Source organism: Alternaria novae-zelandiae (assembly GCF_023758075.1).
Source record: "Alternaria novae-zelandiae strain BMP 2774 chromosome Unknown scaffold_5, whole genome shotgun sequence".
NCBI lineage: Eukaryota > Fungi > Ascomycota > Dothideomycetes > Pleosporales > Pleosporaceae > Alternaria > Alternaria novae-zelandiae.
In genome coordinates, this window is record NW_026056965.1 from 1,119,825 (window position 1) to 1,139,855 (window position 20,031).

Below are 20,031 nucleotides of genomic sequence, written 5' to 3' on the forward strand. Positions count from 1 at the left end.
CACTCATTTCACATGAAAGATAGTATTTGTGCCCAATGTGGGCCCATAATTATTCGACCGAAGTGGCGCACAATACGAAGCTCATGCTGCTGCTTCAAGAAGCGAGCGCTTCAGCGTTGACGATATCGAAGGGCGTCGTTAATGACATCGTAGGGTTAATAAAGTTGTGGTCATGTAAACTATGCGGTGCATGGTTGGCCAATCTCCCAAGAGAGTTCTATTTCTGTTAGGGAAGTCTAAATTTGTGCACATGGGGACTGTTGCTGAAAGCCAATATTGAAGCGATGAACGCACAATCAGGTTTGTTTGCCTTGGGCAACGATTTTGCGTTGCGCTACCATACGACATCTAGGAGCAAACAAGGACGTTGGAGTAAGACGGTTTCATCACTACTGTTGTACGTCGTGCAGGCGAACGTCCTGTGCTTTAGGGATCACGCTGCCCGTTCGGCGCGTCCACGGGCGCTTACCAGGGCAAACATCCGCGATGCGCATGAACAGGAGATCGGCAGGAGGCTTCGATGAGTTGAAGACGACTGTGTGTGTGGAATCTGGAGACGAGCTTTGACACGGCGCTCACGGTCGTTGTTGAGCTGACTAGGAAGGTCGGAAGGCTGGGCACGCGAGAGCGAGAGAACAGGGCACGCTTTACCGTTTCGGGCGTTCCGACACGCGTTCCGCAAGCCTATGATAAGCATAGACCATTTGACGTCACTGACCCCGGTCCTCGAATCTCTCCTTCCCATCTTCGCTACCAGACCTCGCTTCATTTTCCCATCGAACGCATCTTCCCGTCTGCCTTTCGGTCCGTCCCAGATTATTCATCCCGTTTCTTGAGTTGGTCCGAGTCGTTGTCAGCAAGGTGGACCTCATGTCCGCGCAACACCCCATCAGATCGCGGCTTCGGCAAATAGTTCGCAACCACTGGCATCAATGCAGCGATCAACACGCCAAGCCATAGAACGGCAGTCGATACGGCAAATCCCTTCAGGTTGCGTGGTCCCTCAGCGCTGGGCCACAAAAAGCTTCCATATATGAAACTCGTGTGACCAAAAGAGTTGACCAGCGCGATGGCTATCGATCGCTTGCGTGCTGGTTGGGACATGACCTCGCTTGTCCAGTTGAGAATCAGAGGAACCGTTGTGTACATCGCACCAGTCTGCAGGCATAGCATGGCATATTTGACCGCATTGTTGCTGACAAGAAGAGCCACTAAAGTAGCAACTCCGGCGAAAGCGAGCAGACCAGCGTTGTGCCATCTTCGGTCTTCGGTCTTGTCAGAAGTCCAGGACCTACCAATCGGTGTACGATTAGTGGATGTCTCTTGCCGTGCCTTTACAAGGGTTTACTCACCAGAACAGCTGAAACACGGCACCACAACTCCAGATGGGTACCGTCATCCATTGGGCACTGGTGCTCGTATATCCCATTCCTCGAAGCATGGTCGGAATGAAGTACGAAACGGTCAAGGCCAAGCAGTTCGAGGTGTAGATGACCATAAAGAGATATGTCCGTCCATCTCTAATCACTGCAAGGAAGGCTTGGAATGGGGTGAGGGCTGCCTCATCGATGTCCCAGGACTGATCTCGATCGCGGAGGATACGGACGTGAGCAAGAAGGCGTTGCTCCGGAGAGAGCATCTTGGATTCAATTGGCCAATTGGGAAGGATGAAATACACTGACATGTGGGACGGGACATATTAGTAGTGTTCGCACCTTCTGTATGAAGATTACTTACGCCCAAAGCCACAAGCAATGGTGATGATGCTCTCGATTATGAGCAGCCATCGCCAGCCCGGAATACCACGAGCACCGTCCAGGCTGGAAATTATGGCACCTGCCATAATACCACCCAGTGCTGGAGATACGCAGCCGGAGGTGTAGAAGATGCAAAAGCGCTTGCCTGGAGGATTACGTCAGTCACATGTCAGATCCCAAAGAGATCGGCTAGGTACTGACCAACTTCTTTCTTTGTGTACCAGCAGGTCAGGATGAATAACGCGCCCGGATACAGTCCGGCCTCGATTGCGCCCAGGAAGAAACGTCCAATGAGGAGTCCTGTTGCGCTCTTTGTCTGCGACATTCCCAGAACTACGCATCCCCAGACCCACACGATCGTGGCTGAACCGACGTTTATCAGTATTGACTCAGCGTCGCTCGGCTGATTGGGTACGCTTACACAAATAGATCGACGGTTTTACCTTCATGAGGATCATGTTGGAAGGAACCTCGAAGATGACGTAGGCTACAAAGAAGAGAGATACGAGCATCGCGTATTCTGGCCACCGTCAGTTTCTTCACCTCCAACACTGTTGTGTGGTCTGTATTGGCAAACGTACGATTATCCGACAGGCCAAGTTCCTCACTCATGCCCGCCGCGTTGGCGTTGGCAATGTTGCTCCTGTCGAGATGGGCAAGTATGTACATCCACCAAAGGATTGGTAGCAAGATGAAGTCAATCTTTCGGACCAAGCGTTTTTCTTCCACAGTATCTGGCACATAGCCTTGCAGTGCTGCTATGATTGCCGCATCTTCGGCCTCTCCATATTGTATTTTCGGGGTTTTCTCATCGCTTGGATCAGAGGCAACTCGTTGTGCCAGATCCGGTGCTTCACCATCTTTGGAAGTCATGATCTTCGATCGTTGAGGCTTGCAGGGGGGACAGGGCGCCCGAGGAACAACACGAGAATAGTGAAGCCAGGCAACTGACAGAAACAGCAGATTCACAGCATATACATTAGTGCTACGTCGAACGGCTGCAACCTTCCCGCCATCTATCTGTATGGCACCCGTTGACAGCTCGATGTTATCGCAATCCTACTCACGACGTAATCAGACCGCCACTGTTGCGAAACCATGACCCCGCTTCCTATCTATCTCTATCAGCTTAGTAAAACCCAACAGGATTGTGAGTGGGCGTGTCCCAAAGCAATGCTGGCATCATGATCATGCGGAGTTCGCCAAGACAAGGCCCCTACCTGGCCAAGATGCAAGTGGAGCAGCGCTTATCATACCCGACAATTCGCTCGACTCTGTCCCCGAAATTACCATGACATACTGTACTTCTTCATAGCCATCCGAAGAATGCGAACTTGACCAACAAGCACGGTCTGCTGTCACCCTCTACCACCACCTACTCCAAGGCCTCATAAACCGCGACGGAAAGCCGATTCCTCGAGACACAATACTTCCGTCATGTCTAAATCCAGCAAACATGTAGTGTTCGATATTGTCGGCACCTGCGTCTCCTATGATGCCATATTCGATGCTCTGGAGCACTGCTTAGGCGACAAGATGCGTGCTGAAGGCATCAAGCCACGACTATTTGGCTACCTCTGGATTGAAGTCACCGAAAGAGAGTACACTTATCTCAGCATGAATGGTCGCTACATGGCTTTCCGCGACGTCTTCAGCAGCCTCTTTTACCGAATGCTATACATGTCCGGCATCGAGGAACCCCAAACTTTCGCTAGCGACAAGGATTTGCAATACATCCTAGAGCAGTACAAGAAGCTTGAAGCGCGGCCTGGTGTCGCGGAGTGTTTCCAATTGCTCCGGGATGCTGGCTTCACGGTGTGGGCGTTGACGGCTGGGGATGTTGAGCGTGTTGGAGGCTACTTCACGCACAATGGTATCCATATGCCCAAGGAGAACTTCATCTCATGCGACACGGCCAAGATTGGTAAACCGGATCCAAAAGTGTACCAAATGATGATGGAGAAGCTGGGCAGTGATGAGAAATGGTTTGCAGCTGCGCATAACTGGGATGTTGCGGCTGCTAAGATTCACGGGTGAGTTGGCACTACCCGTCTACCTGCGCAGCTCCATTAACCATTCAACAGATTCAAGGCTGCGTATTGCACGATATGGGAGAAGATTCGTTGCGACAATCTCTTCGGCGAGATGGATGTGACTGCGGACTCCTTTCCCGAGATGGCTCGTGGTATCATAGCTGCATCTGATGCCGACTCAAATTAAGCCGTTTGCGTTTCGAAACATAGCGATGTCAGAACATCTCGCGCGATCTGGTCAGCTGCAGAAACTCAGAGTGCTGAACAGTCATGCCAAGTCAACGTCGTGCAGAAGGATTGCTCAGAACGCCGCTAAACATCTTCGTGTACTTGATGGGATGATATATGCATGACCTCCTCAGTCAAGCGAGTAATCACCCTTGCCGATCTACGTTTCGGCAAATGTTCTCCGTCCTCGTTATCGAGTGCATCCCCCACTCTATCATCGATAAGAATGAATCATGGAGCAGAACTCGCTAAGCACCCTGGAGAACTCCAGCCGTTGAGATGTTCAGGAAGTGGGGGAACCACCAGCGCGCTTTGCGCCGCGGCCATCTCCGTGCCTCATCATGTGCATACCCGTGTACCGTTGTCGGAAACGCTCTGTTATCTTCTTGTAACCATGTCAGACCGTCGTTTGGGCAAAATATTTGTGGCCTTGGTTTTGATAGGCAGTCTTCTGCGATCCGGTACAAGTACGTTTATGCAGCACACATCGATATCGCAACATGAAGAGCGACCGCACACCGGTAGCAGATCCCGTACACTCATTCTGGACTTCTGTATCCAATCCTCTTGATGACCTACTGAGTACGGATGACCTTTCCACTGAGGCAGACATTGTAATCATCGGTGCGGGATTTGCCGGGGTTGTACGTCTACATCACGAGTTGATTTCCGAACGCATATGTGCTGATTGCAATCTACTAGGCGACAGCTTATAATATTCTCACATCATCCTCGTCGTCCCCGAAGCAATCTGTCCTCATTCTAGATGCTCGCAAGATTTGTTTTGGTGCCACTGGTCGCAATGGCGGGCACGTAAAGCCAGACCTTTACTTCAACGTCTCGAAATATGTATCCATGGATGGTGCGAGCGCTGCAGCGGAAGTTACAAATTTGAAGCGGCGAATGTGTACGCAGTCAAAGAGCTTGTTGAGGCTGAGAAGTTGGACTGTGACTTACATCTTACGAGAGCGATCGATGTGTATCTGGATGCCGATCATGCCAGGCAGACGGAGGCGGCGTGGGAGATGCTAAGGAGGGATAATATTGTCGAACTAAGAGACGTAGCTTGTGTCTCTAAAGAAGATGCAGAGAGGGTGAGCACGCTTGTCTTTCATAAAGACGTATGAATCGTAAGGCTAATTGTTCTTCCGAAGGTATCGGGAGTCAAGGGCGCTCAGCTGGCTGTCAGCTTTACTGCAGCGCACTTGTGGCCACGAAAGATGGTGCATCAATTGCTAGCGAAGCTACTCGAGCAAGACCATAAGCTCAATGTTCAAGCAAATACACCAGTGACGTCTGTATCCGACACGACGGACGAGGCAGGAAGATGGATAATAGAAACATCGCGCGGCACTATCAAAGCCACAAAGGTCATCCACGCCACCAACGGCTACGCGAGCCAAGTTCTGCCCGAATACACGCGAAGCATAACTCCGATCCGCGGCGTCTGCAGCCATATCGACAGCGCATTGAAGCAACACGCACCACATCTCAACAACACTTACGCCCTTCGTTTCGACGGCCGAAATTACGACTATCTCATTCCCCGAGCAGACGGAAGCATCATCGTTGGAGGTGCAAGGCAGCGGTTCTGGCACAAGCCTGAGCGCTGGTTCGACACCGTGCGCGATGACGAGCTTGTTGATGAAGCAACGACCTACTTCGACGGGTACATGCAGCGCCACTTCCGCGGATGGGAGGATACGCAAGCGCAGACAAAGAAGGTGTGGACTGGAAGCAAGTATCGTAGTCTCCTGCCCATGCGCAACTAACGCATTGAACAGTCATGGGCTATAGTGCAGACTTCATGCCGCACATTAGTCCAGTTCCAAATAAACCAGGACAATTCATCATCGCGGGGTTCAATGGTCACGGAATGCCGCAGATACTGTTGTCGAGTAAGGGTCTGGCTGCTATGGTGCGAGATGGAGTACCTTTCGAGAAGACCGGGCTACCGCGGTTATTCAAGACGGCAAAAGGAAGGGTTGAGATGCGCGATAGCCCACTCGAAGATCCGTTCCGTCCGCTGTGGGAAGAGCATGCCAGGTCGAAGCTATGACGATTGCGTCTCCATGATCGAGACAGTCAACCCAACTTGGCTCAGGGTCTTGCGGCATCTTCTTGTGAGGAATATTAAGTCAGACTCGGAACGATTAAAGTCGAGATGCGTTGTTGCTACGTACGTTTATGGTACGGTGGTGAGCGATGACACTTGGGGATCGGGGCCAGGGCGACAAAGGGGATGACAACAGACGCTAACCCGATTTGGATACCTCGGCATTAGCCACTGCAGAGTGGGGTCGTGCTCAACAGCCACAACTCCTCATCCCCTTTTCCCTCCTAGACGCCTTTAATGATCTCTCTTATCAACATACACGCCGACTGGGTGATGACCTCGCTAATGATGAAGATGCCAACACATCCCTGCCAACATCTGGACCCGAGGGATGCAACGCCCATGTGCCTACTGGACAGCGCTGATTCGCATGGTACAACATGCTGCAGTCAGCATTCACTGTTGCATGTTGCAGACAGCCATGGTCGATAGCGTAATAGCGCGCTATGCTCGTTCTGAACAAACGTTTTGAGTATACAAATACGCGTAGGTCGCCGGCTCATTGTACATAATTGAGTGCGCAACCCTCGCTTTTAGCCTTCCATCCATCCTGTCTTCGGTATCTGCAACATGGCTTCCTTCGAACCGGAGTTTGATCAAGCCTACAATGGTGCGTACTGAACCTTCATATCCATCGTCGATGTGCGTAACTTGCTAACGCGCATCTCAGACCTTGCGTCATCGCTCGATGGCTCCACGGTGCTTAAACAGCATCCAGAGTACAGAGATGCTCTTAAAGTCTTTGCTGTTCCCGAACGCGTCATTCAATTTCGTGTGATCTGGGAGGATGACAGGAACTGCGTGCAAGTCAACCGCGGCTATCGTGTACAATTCAACTCAGCACTGGGGCCGTACAAAGGCGGACTGAGGTTTCATCCGTCCGTCAACCTCTCGGTGCTGAAGTTTCTCTCGCTCGAGCAAACCCTAAAAAATGCTTTGACAGGCTGTAAGTCTTACATCTCCAGTCAGTCAATGTCCAGATCTTTCTGACCATCGCAATAGTGAATCTTGGTGGTGCAAAGGGAGGGTCAGACTTTGACCCCAAAGGCAAATCTGATCACGAGATTCGTCGCTTTTGCGTGTCTTTCATGCGCGAACTGAGCAAGTACATTGGAGCTGATACGGACGTGCCTGCTGGTGATGTTGGCTGTACACGGCGCGAAGTGGGATGGATGTTTGGCGCATTCAAGGCGGCGACTACGAGGTGGGAAGGTTGCATCACAAACAAAGGAGATGCGTTTGGTGGAAGTCTGATGAAGCTTGAGGCAACTGGCTTTGGGCTGGTTCATGTACGTCAAGCACCGAAAAGGCCTGATTTACTCGCTAACAGTACAATCACAGTACGTCTCTTTGATGATCGAATACGCTTCCGATGGCGCTGAGTCTACGCGTGGCAAGAAGGTCGCGATTTCAGGCTCTGGAAATGTCGCACAGTATGCCGCTATCAAAGCCATTGATGCGGGTGCTGTCGTCCTTACTCTGTCCGACAGTAAGGGGACGCTCAAAGCTATCTCTGTGGAAGGCTTCACAAAAGACGACATCGCCCTCATCGCCTCTATCAAGAAGAAACGCCTTCCACTTTCCGACATCATGGCAATGGAGCAGGGTCAAAGGTTCGAGCATCTCGAAGGCGAAAGACCCTGGAAGCATGTGAAGGAAGTCGATATTGCGTTACCCTCCGCCACGCAGAACGAAATGTCCAAAGACGAAGCAGAAGCACTGATATCTGCTGGCTGTCGCTTCATCGCCGAAGGCAGCAACATGGGCTGCGCACAAGACGCTATCCAACTCTTCGAATCGCGCAGGGCAGATAATCCGAACGGACGTGTGTGGTTTGCTCCAGGTACTTTGGCAACACCACTCTAAGTCTCATCAACTCGCTGATCCAATCCATAGGTAAGGGTGCCAACATTGGCGGCTCGGCAGTGTCAGGGCTCGAAATGGTGCAAAACAGCCAGCGCATCGCTTGGCCGGCCGCACAGGTCGAGGCTGAACTGTATCGCATTGTCGAATCATGCTTTCACAGCGGTATTGAAGCCGCCAAAAACTACACGGATATGCGCGCGGAAGACTTACCCAGCCTTTTTGTGGGAAGCAATATTGCCGGGTTTGTCAAGCTGGCGGATGCGATGCATGCCCAAGGAGATTGGTGGTGAGTCAAAGTACAAGGCATTCAAACATGGGTGACTACAACAGTATTACGATATCATATCATTCATTACTAGAACTATGGGCGAAAGGCGCTTGCAATGATTGACAAATCGCGATACTAAGAAACCCAAATCATCACCAGCTCGTAACGCAACGCTCCCTGTCGAACCCACCACGCAACTGCCGATCAGGCTTGACAACTTTTCCTTGCAGAATGGTGTACCGAACGATGTTCTCGCAATCTTCAGGCCGAACTCTCGCCAACCATATACACTGCTTTGCTTCTCTCAGTGGAAGTGATGCAGCGCCATCCGTACTCTCCTTTGCTCCATGAAATGGCAACGGTGTCCGACGATACACAATGACATTTGCGGCAAACTTGTGCCCACCAAAATGACTGACGAAGTGAACACCCACACCCCCGGGTCTCTCGTCAAGCGAGTCGCGATACAAATCTCGTTGCCGGAGATGGCGTTCGAATTCTTTCTTCAGGAGTGGTGCAGATTGACCGCACCGGGCATCGCGGGTCCGGTGACTGCACAGTAAGATGAGGTAGTCGTGTGGGCATGAGCGTATCTTCAGTCCGGATTCTGGCGGCACGCTAAGCGAGTTGAGCGGAAGCAATGACGAGGTATTGCATGGGCTGCGGTTGACGAGGTGTGATATGAGATCTGGTGTCCGGGATGGTGTGACGCAATCAACGATGACGAAAGCTGGGAGAAGGAGGACAGAAGAGATTGGTTCGTCGTCGGGATTCTTGTTGACGCTGTAGTCCGGTACGGGGATGTTGGATGCGGAAAGCATGAACTTCTAGAGGCTCTTGTTAGGCATCATCGCTTTTGATGTGGAGGGGTTTATTTTACCTTCTCGACCATATGTCCATGTGTCTTGGCTATGGCTTCTCCGATGCTGCCTTCCTCACTCATGAAATTGCTGATCCAATTGGCTTTGCCAGTCGCAACGAGGAGATGTCTCTCCCAAGGCATGACAGTACCGTACAAATTCTCGGTCTCATTGATCTTGAACTTCTCCGGGTATGTGATGTCACATGATGAACAGTCCTGAATGCACTCCGGCCCGTCTTTTGCCGGGGTGGTCGGCTCGAACAGTGGTGGTGGGCCACTGGCCACTTTCGGCAAAAGACTTGTCAAAAGACTCTCAATCGGTGCGACCTTTTGCGTGACTGGGGTGATGAGGAGGGGAAGTAAAGACGGCATCGTGGATGATACTTAAGACTCTTTGAAGATACTCAAGCCGTAGGAAGAGATTGATAAGATGCTGTTTCGCTTTCTTATACGTCGTCCAGGAGTGTCATTGAGGGTGACAATCTCATAGCACGGATGCTCTGGTCAATGACATCATAAAAATGCTATTGAGTGAACATTGGCACACACATTAGCATGCAAAGTTCGTTCATCAAGATCGCCGTTACGAAAACCTCGATCCTACTGAAGATGAGCGATGTCCAGGATGTTGCACGTCAAGAATCCCCTCGACGTGACATCATACCAACTACTCAGCGCACTGATATGATGCTTTACCTTCACGGAGATCGCAGGCATCGGCTGCGATCGATGCTAGAGCTGACACTACAAGCTGTGGTGATACGAACCTCCATGCCGCGGTGTACGCATACAAATGCACAAGACCAATAACGGACCGCCTAAACGCACGCTCGGCTGACGGAATTGCAGCCGAAACCGTCGAAGTCTCCATTACGAGATACTCGGCCGTTCATGATGAGCCAAGCTATGCAGGTCGTGATACATGGGTACGTGTAGGGGTCACACCAAGCGATCAGCATGGGTCTGATACATTGAGTGAAAGTTGGAAGCTTACATGTCCTGCAGTCGATCGAACCAGAATCCTCGATGAGCTGCAGGCTAATTGCGAAGTTCGTCATACGGGGAAACAGATTGTCTTACAGATAGGCGTCAGGGGCGTCAAAAAGACATGGCAGGACATACAGGTTTAGCATGCAATCACCGGTTTCTGTCCGTACCCGGGCGTTCATCCCCACATTCTTCGACCCAAGTTTGAGGCCAGTAGCGTCATAAACTAAAAGTGGTTCTCGTTTTGGAGTATACACAATGGAAACAGTCGGGGTTTACTCGCTGCCCAAGCTGATGTAGCTTTCAAGGTCCAATTTCACCCCACAACTAGTTCTAGATGTATCCCGACATACGTGTTTATTGATGATACGGATTTAATGGCAGAGGGCTTGATAGTGCATGATGTGGTGTGATAAGACAACTTCTTTGACGTAAACACATGTTTATTGGTATGCTACCTTTGCCGTCTACATGCAAAGAAAAGCCAAGGAAAACATGACTTCCTGGTGGGCCGAAGCAATCTTAGCGAGTGAGAGTAAACAAAGAAAGACAAGGAAACGACCCGCTCAGCCACTGAACACTTCTCCGCCTAATGCGCCTTATGATCCGTTGGAATGACACCCGCTCTTGCGTACACTTCATCGTACTTACCCCTGACGAATTCCTCAATCCTGATGGGCCCAAATTCTGGACCTACGGCGGGGTCGTAGCACGACTTCTTAGCCTCAATCATGTAGTCAGGGTTGCCCTACGAATCGTTAGCGGCTGCCTCACTTCCTGAATCTTGGTAGTTGAACTTACGTGGTACAAGTGCGCAATAGAGTGGCGGTCAGTACCAGAGAAGTTGAGTACCCGATGTACGTTCGAAAGGTACTTGCGGTTGGTCCAGCGTTCGAGCAGATTGCCAAGGTTGACAACAAAGGCGCCTTCCGTAGGCGGCACGTCGATCCAGGACTCAGACGGCGCGTCCCAGACTTCGAGACCGGGGTTGCCGTCTTGCAGGAGGAGAGTGACAAAGCCGAAGTCTTTGTGCTCGCCGTGGCCCTTCTGGCCGATGTCGTCCATCCGGGGTGGCTTCGGGTAATGGTTCATCTTGAAGTAGGTGATGGGCCCTTCAGTGAAGTGCTTGATGAACTCATTGGTCTCTTCGACATTGCCGTCTACCGACATGGAGACAGCTCGCAGCACTTCAACACTGAGGAAGTTGAGTTGCTCAAGGTAGTCCATGCAGACATCCTGGAAACCTTGTCCCAGGCTTTCGGGCCAGTAGTTCGGCCCGTGGGCGAACTTCCCAGCCACAACTTGCGGGTGGTCCCAAGATAGCTCAGGACCAACGTAGTAGCCCTCCTTGAGATCTGGCGCCGTATCTTCTTCCTTGTACTTTTGCGAAAGAAGAGTCTGGTAGCCCCGGTTGTGATCGTTCTGGCGCTGATCTAGCTTTGCCTATCAAGCTGTTAGCACGAATAATAAGATGTCTTAGAACTGCGTTAGCAAAGCATAGCAAGAAGGCTACATACTAGTAATAAGTTAGCAAGATATCTTAAGAGCTACTTGTGGCGGCTACTTTACCCTTCTCCTCTCGTGGAAGTGCGAAGAAGTCGGCAGAAGCCTTCAAAATGGCCTTCTGAGTCTCGAGAGATACCGGGTGGTTGATGATCTGGAAGAACCCATGCTCAACACAGGCCTCATGAAGCTCGCTGAGGCAGAACTTCACACGCTTCTCGTCTCCCGACAAGAAGTCACTGAAGTCGATGGTCTTGATGAGGCCAGGATCAGGCTTGTTTGCCCATGTTTTGATGACGCCCTGAGCTGTTGGCTCAGCCGATGAGGTCAGAACTTGAGTGTTGGCCATGTTGATTGGAGATGTGAATGGAGTGTAGAAGTGGAGATTGAATGAAGTACGTCAAAGCTTGTTTCTGATACACAGATACACCTTATGTTTTCCTATGGATCATTCATGTTATATGAAAGCTCAGACATGACGGTGACGTCAATAGTAAGTCAATACCAGTACAATCTGCGCCAGCGTATTCCAAACCGGATCGTTGCAAGCCGTATGAAGCTCATGTGTCTCACTTCCACGTCATTCTGCACCAGTGAAGCAGTCTCGACGTATGCTAGAGCTAGGCAGTGCGAATTCGGCATGCATGTGTTACCGAAATAAAGGGTGGAAGCGCCTCAATCTCATGCTTCCAATAGCATGTAGGCATGATGAGGCAGTTTGGGTGATGATTGCGCGAGACGCTGATGATGCATGGTATCGACGATCCACAGTATCACCCGGTGCCATGTCAAACCAAAGGAGATGCATACGAGTCGAGTGCTGATGAGGAGTCGATAATCGTGTAACCGATCTGCTCATCATGCTCGATGCCACCGAAAGGCGCTACGTACCTTCTCCCAACCGACGTCCCCATGGGGAACGAATCCATGGATGTACGAAAGATGCATGCGGCAGCCGCACGCTAGATTACTGCGGATACGCCCGACCATGGTTCATCTTCCTGTATGCGAGATCAATTAATTTATGCTAATCCTGGCAAGCACGCCAGCATCACGAGGTGCACGTTGGCCACTGTTTGGTTGACTCGGCGGTTACACCAGATTCTACGGGGCGGCCGAGTCGCTCATGCAGCAGCTATAGTCCTTTGAGATATTTGGTGCAATGCAAGCCAGCCGTAATGCTGACATGCAAGGCCCGGATTCAAGTGCTTATGGCGGTACTAGGTCGACATTTTGGCGTTCCGTCTTCCAAGGTTTCACCACAACCGGTGGGTTCACGTTACACAAGCGTCTCTGGCGTCAAACCTCACGACAAGTGCGGAGAATCTCACCTGCATCGCTATCATCGCTAGATTAGGCCACTACTTTCAATCAGTGGGGAGGTTGATCAGTGATTCCATACTGCGCCATTGAACTCATTTAAACAGGAGTCCATCAGATGTGCTTCTCCATCCATGATCAAGAAGCTTCACCGACTTCAGTCTTCAATCATAACATAATTTTGATCTAACCATCACCCATCATTCACTTCCTCCAACCATGGGTTCAATCGACACATTGGAGTCCTCTGTCACGAGGGCCACCATGTGTAAGAAATGCACCAATGGCAACAAAGTCACTATCGACTTTCCAGATGGGAGCTTCACCTTCCACTCTCAGTGGCTCCGTGATGCTCGTTTCGACAACGGTGCAGCCCGGAATGCCGAGACAGCAATGTGCCAGCAGCCGCTCCAACTCGCCCAAGTCGAGAAGGTTCGCACTTCAAGCTATGGTCTCAAGGAAACGCTTGACATCAGCTGGAAGGATGGAGTCAATACTCAGATCCCGCTTCCTTGGCTTCGTGTCATGGCGCCTCTGGTAGCTGCTCCAGCCGACGACCTTACCGCTTCGCCAGCCCAAGCCGAAGTCAAAGGTTGGACAGTTGACAGTCTGCATATCCCAGAGGTATCCTACTCGAAACTGTTCGCTGGAGAGCTCGAGCCCAAGGATCTTGAGGAAACCATTCTTTCCATCATCGACCGAATTCTGGGCTCCTCCGCGCCCGGTATTGTGAAGATCGTGGATCTTCCCGCTCCGAACATGGAAGAAGAGCACAGCCACAAGAAAAACATCAACACCCAAGTCCTCAAACGTCTTTTTGGTGCTGTCTTCGTCCACCCAATTCGCGGTGCCGATCAGACTTTCAACGTATCGAGCCACTCCGGCGATGCCAATCGCAAGATTGGACTACCCAATTACGACACCACCCAAATTCTTCTGCCGCACACTGACCATGCCTTCTACGACAACCCCATCCAAGTCCAGGGATTCTACGGCCTCGAAGGTACCAGTGAGAACACGTGGATCTCGTCCCTTCAAGCGCTCGAGACGCTGCGCAGCGAGGACCCAGAGTCTTATCGCCACCTATGCAACGCTCCCGTAGCGTTCGGGCGTGTGTCCAAATTCTACGGCGAGCCGCTGTATCAAGCCACCACTGACACGGCTGTCACCATGCACCCAGGCTATCCAGATCGCGTGAAGCGCGTGCGCTGGCATCCGAACTTGACTGGCTACCTGTGCAGCCCGTATGCCGACTACAAAGCCCATCGGCTCGCGCATCAGAAGTTTGAGGAGATCATGAGGCGTCCAAGCCACCAACTCAAGATTGTGTTGAAGCCGGGAGACCTGTACGTCTGGGACAACTTCCGGCTCATGCATGGCCGAGAAAAGGTTCTGACCACGCCGCGTACGGGTGTTGGCCAGACGGTGCCTGAGAATGTCGTTCATGACCGATACCGGGCGTTGTGCGTCAATATGCTCAAGGGGCATATTGATGGTGATTGGCTGTGCCATATGCCCATGCAGCAGCTGCGTGAGCTCGTCAAGCTTTTCCAGGGTGGCCAGGAAGACATCGGGAATTGAGAGTGCGCATTGAAGCTCGTAGAAAGATCGCTGAGGTATGCCTCTTCGGTCTAGATTGTGGAGATGAATCAAGCCCGGGCATGCAGTTACCCTGGTTCTTTTGAATTTAGTAGACTGACCTATACATTCTTTCACTACCACAATGCAAACGGTCCTCATTTGCTCGTGATCCATGGTGGTAGTGACGCGTCTTGGTTGACTCTGATCATTATCCGTTCTGAGCGATGGCTCCGTAGCTGCCGCATGGAATACCTTGGTACTCAAGAGTACTGTCTTGTTGTTAGCATTATGCGAGATGAAATGACTGCTACCTTAGCTTTAGGCGTCCCATGCGGAAGGTTTTGCACAAAGACCACCCGCTGGTCTAGCCTAAATGTTTCTCGGGTCCAATCTAGGAGCGACCTCCGTGAGGTGGTCATGCTGTAAATCGAATTAGGCCATGCATATGCTGAAGCGTCAACCCGCCATGAGATATGCAGGTGCGGCCTAAAGCGCGAACCGAGGCTTCGATGAATGCCATTTAGAGGCTTCCAAGGCAAGCGTAAACGACGATGAATGATCCGAGGTTTCCCATATCAGACTGACTTTGAGCGCTTGACTCAATGTAAGCTTCTGGAGTTCTGTCGTAACTCTGAACGATGGAGATGTGCGCTTCTCGCGAAATATCGATCAGGCTCAACAATGGGGCTCTGACAAGCGTTGGTGGACGTACGCGTACGCGAAAGCAGACTGTTGATAGTGGTGGCTGAGACATCGCGTTGTACTACATGCGTTGTCGTAGTACCTGCTCATGCAATGGAGGTTCGGACCGGAGCTTCGTCCCAGATGACTGGTCTGATTGCTGCAACCTAGCCTGGCGCGCAGACAGTCGACGATACCCCATCTGGTACCAATGTAGTTGCATATGGCGAGAAGGGAAGTAAGACAAGGACGCGACGCTAGTGGTGGGCCTTACTGTGTTACATGAACTTCTGGCCACGAGTCTAGAGTTCCTTTGTGTCGGTCGCGTAATCCTTGGAAAGTTCTGACATGCAGCATGCGGGGCGAAGTTAGAAACAGCAACGAGCAAGCTGGCTTGGCCAGCCATTTCGCGACCATTCTTCTTCTGGTCAAATACTAGCTTGATCAGGGCAAAGGCATGCGAAACACAAACTGCTTAGCTTGCTTGACGTGCTTGCGACATCTCTGCACGGCTTCCGCTGACCCCGGGCCGCACCGCATGAAGCTTGCACAGACGCCATAGCTTGGCTTTCAGGAAGATGCGTTTCGAGAGCAATGTGCATGTTACCAATGATCACGCTTCTCCTAGCCACATGCAAGTACGATCACCGTCGCACAACTACTTTCGACCGTGAACCGCAGTCTCACCGGGATGGTTAGTTCCGAGCTGTCAGATCGCTTGACAGTGAAGCGTAGCGTACGTTCAACTGATTGAACGCCATCTTTGCATAGGCGAGGAGTATCATCAGCACCTACCGCATTGTGCTGACGATCATGTCCGTTCTATGCATCGAGAGGAGCTTCATAGTAGCCGGGGAATGTTTTCGAAAAGACTTAAAAGGGAGGTCTCTTCAACCTTCGGCGACTCAAAAGCTCGACACAGCAATACTTCATCATGAGTCCTGCCATTACCCACGTCACCGACCCTACCGCAGATGCCCATATTTTGACCTCGCGTTCTGAAGAGGTCGAGAAGGTTAGGATGCCGATCTGCACCTGTGTAGGGGAGATTTCACTGACATTTGTAGTTGCTGGGCCAAGTCCAAGATCTGATCATCCCTTTCATCCACTCAGCAGACAACCACAAGTCTCCCAATGACCTTCCGAATGGTCACTCCAACGGAGTGAACAAGAAGGGGTTGCGCAAGGCATTGGTCGAGCAGCATGACCCGAGGGAGCTGCAAAGGCTTATGGCATTGAGCTTTCCCACTGCTGGGCTTCTTGAGGAGGGCTTCTTGGAGGAAGTCGAGAAAGTCCTTCGCTACTCTGTGAACACCTGGGATGCAGGTTTCATGAGCAAGCTCTACGGCTCCACCGACGCACCAGGTCTAGCAGCTGAACTAGTGTTGGCCTCTCTCAACACCCAGGTCCACACCTTTCAGGTGTCGCCTGCACTAGCCGTCATTGAGAAGTTCACCGCACGCGCTCTCGCGAACCTGTTCGGACTGAATGGGGCTTTCGCAGGCGGCGTAACCACCTCAGGAGGATCAGGCTCCAATGCAACTGCTATGCTAGTAGCACGTCATACTCTGTTCCCCGAGACGAAGCAGCTGGGCAACAGTGCTGGTGGGCTTCGACTGGCCGCTTTCACTTCAGCCAATGGTCATTACAGCATCGAAAAGGCTGGGTTGATGCTTGGTCTCGGCATGTCGTCGGTGTTTGCGGTCCCTGCCGATCCAACGACTCGTAGCATGGATCCGGCGGCGCTTCGGTCCTGTATTGAGAATGCCATCTCTGAAGGATTCACACCCTTCTTCTTGAACGCCACTGCCGGAACAACCGTTTTCGGCGCTTACGACAATCTTCGCCCACTCCATGCTATCTGCAAGGACTTCGGCATGTGGCTCCATGTTGATGCCTCTCTGGGTGGGCCCGCTGTTTTCAGTGCAAAGCACAAGTACAAACTTGACGGAAGTCATCTGGCCAACTCCATCACCATCAATCCACACAAGATGATGGGCGTACCCGCAACTTGTTCCTTCGTGCTCAGCGCGGATATACGTCAATTCCACACCAGCAACACATTACCCGCGAGCTATCTTTTCCACAGTGCTGATAGCTCGGAGGAAGTGTTTGACTTGGCTGATCTCACCATGCAGTGCGGACGTCGTGGCGATGCATTGAAGATGTACCTGAGTTGGATGTATCATGGCTACGAGGGCTATGCCAAGCAGGTTGACGCAGTCTTCAGTACCGCTGCATATCTTGCAAGGCTCGTGGAAGATCATCCAAATCTCGTTTTGATTAGCCCAAACCCGCCACCTTGCTGCCAAGTGTGCTTCTACTATGCAGAAGGAGGACGGTTGAGCGAGGATGCTGGTCGCAATGAGGAAGTTACGAAGCAAATAGCGGCGCAGCTCGTGCATCGGGGGTTCATGGTGGATTACGCTGGCGGAGATACCCGTGGCGCGTTCTTGCGACCAGTTGTCAGCAGGGGAACTGGCATCCAGAAGGTGGAAGAGCTGATCGAGGTCGTGGAGCAGATCGGATCCACTGTCTGGGAGAGCAATGTGGAGACCTTCATGGAGGACTCAACGGGTTCAGACGTTTCGCCCTAGCGTGGTAGTACTATTACCACTATTTCGCTTCAGTTTTCGGATTGATGATAGCGCACAATATCATTCGTTTGCCACATGCATCATCTGCAGTCCAATGTCAGCCGAGTTCCCGATCATCAAGGCGTGTATCAGCCAGTGATTTGACACAGCCCGACATGAAAGTACAGGTACTCTAAAGAGCATACATGGCTCATACCCACATACAGCATGCCGCCGTGAAGGAACCATTCGGCTGCAGGCCAATGTGGAAAATGATAACAGCCTGTAGTAGTCCAGAGCCCAGGGTGTTCTTGTCATGGTGCCAAAGATGTGACGGGCGTGTAACAAGTGCTTACCCCCGGTAGTGTGGCCTCAACGCCGGGCATCGTGTGGGTGTAGGAAAGGGGCTTGACCCATGGCGATGCCACCGAACTCGGGGCACGCGTGGCAGAAGCTGCATATAGGCAAGTAGATTAAATAAAGGGCGTAAATCTAAACGCCATGCTGTCTAGATGCAAATGCGTGCTTAGATTTTGATGTAACGTCGTAAAAGTGCGGGTGATAAATAGGTTTGCGCGAGATATGCAGAGTCTGCGGGAAGAGCTAGCGCGGTTTTAGTGCAGGGCTATTACCTATATATACTAAAAAGTATTAGTATTATTTTAAGTACTATATAAGCTATAAGTAAGCTTAATAGTAAAGTAAGTAATAACTACTTTAATATAGCTAAAGTAAAGTTAAAACTTTTAAAGTTAAACTAGATTAAATATAAAAAAAAAATTTAGTTACTAAATTTACTATTTTAAAGCTATTATATATTAGTATTATTAATTATATTATTAGAGCTCTAGCTTAGTTTTAATTTCTAGAACCTTTAAAAGAATATATACTACTATCTACTATAAAATAAAATATTTAGAAAATACACCTATATTATAATTATATACTATATTACTTAACTACGTTATGTCTATATTTCTGCACTAGTATACTTAATAAAGTAATATTATTAGATATAAGAGATGCGATTAGGTAGGCATATAATAGAATATAAGCTATTAAGCAGAATACAAAGGTGCAGAGACCTTTATATTCTAGAGCTAGCGCTAGTCTAACCTAATTAGGCTAGGCTAGTTACGTAATAACGTAATTAGGTAAGTATAGATAGAACTATAACATTACTCTCCCTCTTTAAAGCAATTACACTAGCAATTAAAGCACTTCTCTAATAAGCGCGCGCCTTAATAGCAATAGCTATATAATATAATGCGCGCCTTTATAGTAACACTCTATATTCTATTCTTCTATATTCTACAGCGTATTATATTCTCTATAAGGTACTATTTAGTTATATTACAACACGCAGGCGCAGCGTCTAGGTTAGAGCTAACAGGCCTAGAGTTAGAGTTAGAGTTAGAGTTAGAGTTAGAGTTAGAGTTAGAGTTAGAGTTAGAGTTAGAGTTAGAGTTAGAGTTAGAGTTAGAGTTAGAGTTAGAGTAACAGAGACAGTAACAGTAACGTTCTAGTAGCAACCTCTAACTAGGTTAGAGTATAGTTATAGCAACAAAGCTGTTTGTAGTTAATACTAGAAAGGCGTCTTACCTTACCTAGCTACTTTAGGTCTACCTAGCAACTATAAGGCTTGCTTTCTAAACTAGCGCTGCAATAGTTCTCCTCTAATAAATTAGAACGCTAAGCAATATAGCCTTCTACTATGCCTTTATTATTAGAGCTATTAGCGTAGCTATTAAAGGTATACGCTAAGATAGCATTAAGATATAGAGCTAGGTTATAATAGAGAGAGTGCAAAGGCAGCTTATAAAAATAGTAGTTATAGAAGTTCTTTATAGCTTTCTCTACACTCTATAGGTTAGTATAGTTCTACTATAGAAAGTTAGCGTTCTAGTCTAGAGAATTAGTGTACTTAACCTTGTACTACTATATCTCTTTAGTGCTAGTAATAGAGTTCTTACAACGTTATTTAATATAGTAGTTAATAACTTTCTTAATGTAATAGTTATAGACGCTGTCTAGCTTCTTATATATAACTTTACTCTTAACGCTATAGTTACTCTAGTCTACGTTAAGGTGTAGTAGCTATAGATAGAAGACAGAGTACACGTTCTTATAACAATTAGGTAGGTTAAGTATAATAGTGTACTAATTAGAGACAGCGCTAACTTTATAAAGGCTAAGGTTCTTTGCACTTAGGCTCTAATTAGATTATATAGTAGAGATATTGCAAGTATTAAG

General features: G+C 49.8%; 8 protein-coding genes across 8 annotated transcripts; 5 read left to right on the top strand and 3 right to left on the bottom strand.

Moving 5' to 3' along the window:
• Window positions 1-816: 816 nt before the first annotated feature.
• On the bottom strand, window positions 817-2,630 carry J4E88_003404 (uncharacterized protein; the record flags this gene model as incomplete). Its single annotated transcript, XM_049397057.1, has 6 exons — window positions 817-1,291; window positions 1,353-1,677; window positions 1,738-1,902; window positions 1,959-2,120; window positions 2,179-2,277; window positions 2,339-2,630. The coding sequence occupies 6 exons, from the start codon at window positions 2,628-2,630 to the stop codon at window positions 817-819; spliced, it is 1,518 nt and encodes a 505-aa protein (XP_049257399.1).
• A 564-nt stretch (window positions 2,631-3,194) lies between these two features.
• J4E88_003405 (uncharacterized protein) lies at window positions 3,195-3,977 on the top strand (the record flags this gene model as incomplete). Its single annotated transcript, XM_049397058.1, has 2 exons — window positions 3,195-3,790; window positions 3,842-3,977. 2 exons carry the CDS (start codon window positions 3,195-3,197, stop codon window positions 3,975-3,977), a joined length of 732 nt encoding a protein of 243 aa, XP_049257400.1.
• An 896-nt stretch (window positions 3,978-4,873) lies between these two features.
• J4E88_003406 (uncharacterized protein) lies at window positions 4,874-6,077 on the top strand (the record flags this gene model as incomplete). Its single annotated transcript, XM_049397059.1, has 4 exons — window positions 4,874-4,880; window positions 4,916-5,112; window positions 5,173-5,742; window positions 5,904-6,077. The coding sequence occupies 4 exons, from the start codon at window positions 4,874-4,876 to the stop codon at window positions 6,075-6,077; spliced, it is 948 nt and encodes a 315-aa protein (XP_049257401.1).
• A 664-nt stretch (window positions 6,078-6,741) lies between these two features.
• J4E88_003407 (uncharacterized protein) lies at window positions 6,742-8,290 on the top strand (the record flags this gene model as incomplete). Its single annotated transcript, XM_049397060.1, has 5 exons — window positions 6,742-6,748; window positions 6,853-7,080; window positions 7,137-7,423; window positions 7,476-7,959; window positions 8,031-8,290. 5 exons carry the CDS (start codon window positions 6,742-6,744, stop codon window positions 8,288-8,290), a joined length of 1,266 nt encoding a protein of 421 aa, XP_049257402.1.
• A 596-nt stretch (window positions 8,291-8,886) lies between these two features.
• Window positions 8,887-9,502, bottom strand: J4E88_003408 (uncharacterized protein; the record flags this gene model as incomplete). The annotated part of the gene is made up of 3 exons (XM_049397061.1): window positions 8,887-8,928; window positions 8,979-9,095; window positions 9,149-9,502. 3 exons carry the CDS (start codon window positions 9,500-9,502, stop codon window positions 8,887-8,889), a joined length of 513 nt encoding a protein of 170 aa, XP_049257403.1.
• A 1,204-nt stretch (window positions 9,503-10,706) lies between these two features.
• J4E88_003409 (uncharacterized protein) lies at window positions 10,707-11,969 on the bottom strand (the record flags this gene model as incomplete). Its single annotated transcript, XM_049397062.1, has 3 exons — window positions 10,707-10,865; window positions 10,919-11,560; window positions 11,682-11,969. 3 exons carry the CDS (start codon window positions 11,967-11,969, stop codon window positions 10,707-10,709), a joined length of 1,089 nt encoding a protein of 362 aa, XP_049257404.1.
• Window positions 11,970-13,159: 1,190 nt separating this feature from the next.
• Window positions 13,160-14,521, top strand: J4E88_003410 (uncharacterized protein; the record flags this gene model as incomplete). The annotated part of the gene is made up of 1 exon (XM_049397063.1): window positions 13,160-14,521. One exon carries the CDS (start codon window positions 13,160-13,162, stop codon window positions 14,519-14,521), a length of 1,362 nt encoding a protein of 453 aa, XP_049257405.1.
• A 1,615-nt stretch (window positions 14,522-16,136) lies between these two features.
• Window positions 16,137-17,799, top strand: J4E88_003411 (uncharacterized protein; the record flags this gene model as incomplete). Its single annotated transcript, XM_049397064.1, has 2 exons — window positions 16,137-16,217; window positions 16,270-17,799. The coding sequence occupies 2 exons, from the start codon at window positions 16,137-16,139 to the stop codon at window positions 17,797-17,799; spliced, it is 1,611 nt and encodes a 536-aa protein (XP_049257406.1).
• Window positions 17,800-20,031: the final 2,232 nt, after the last annotated feature.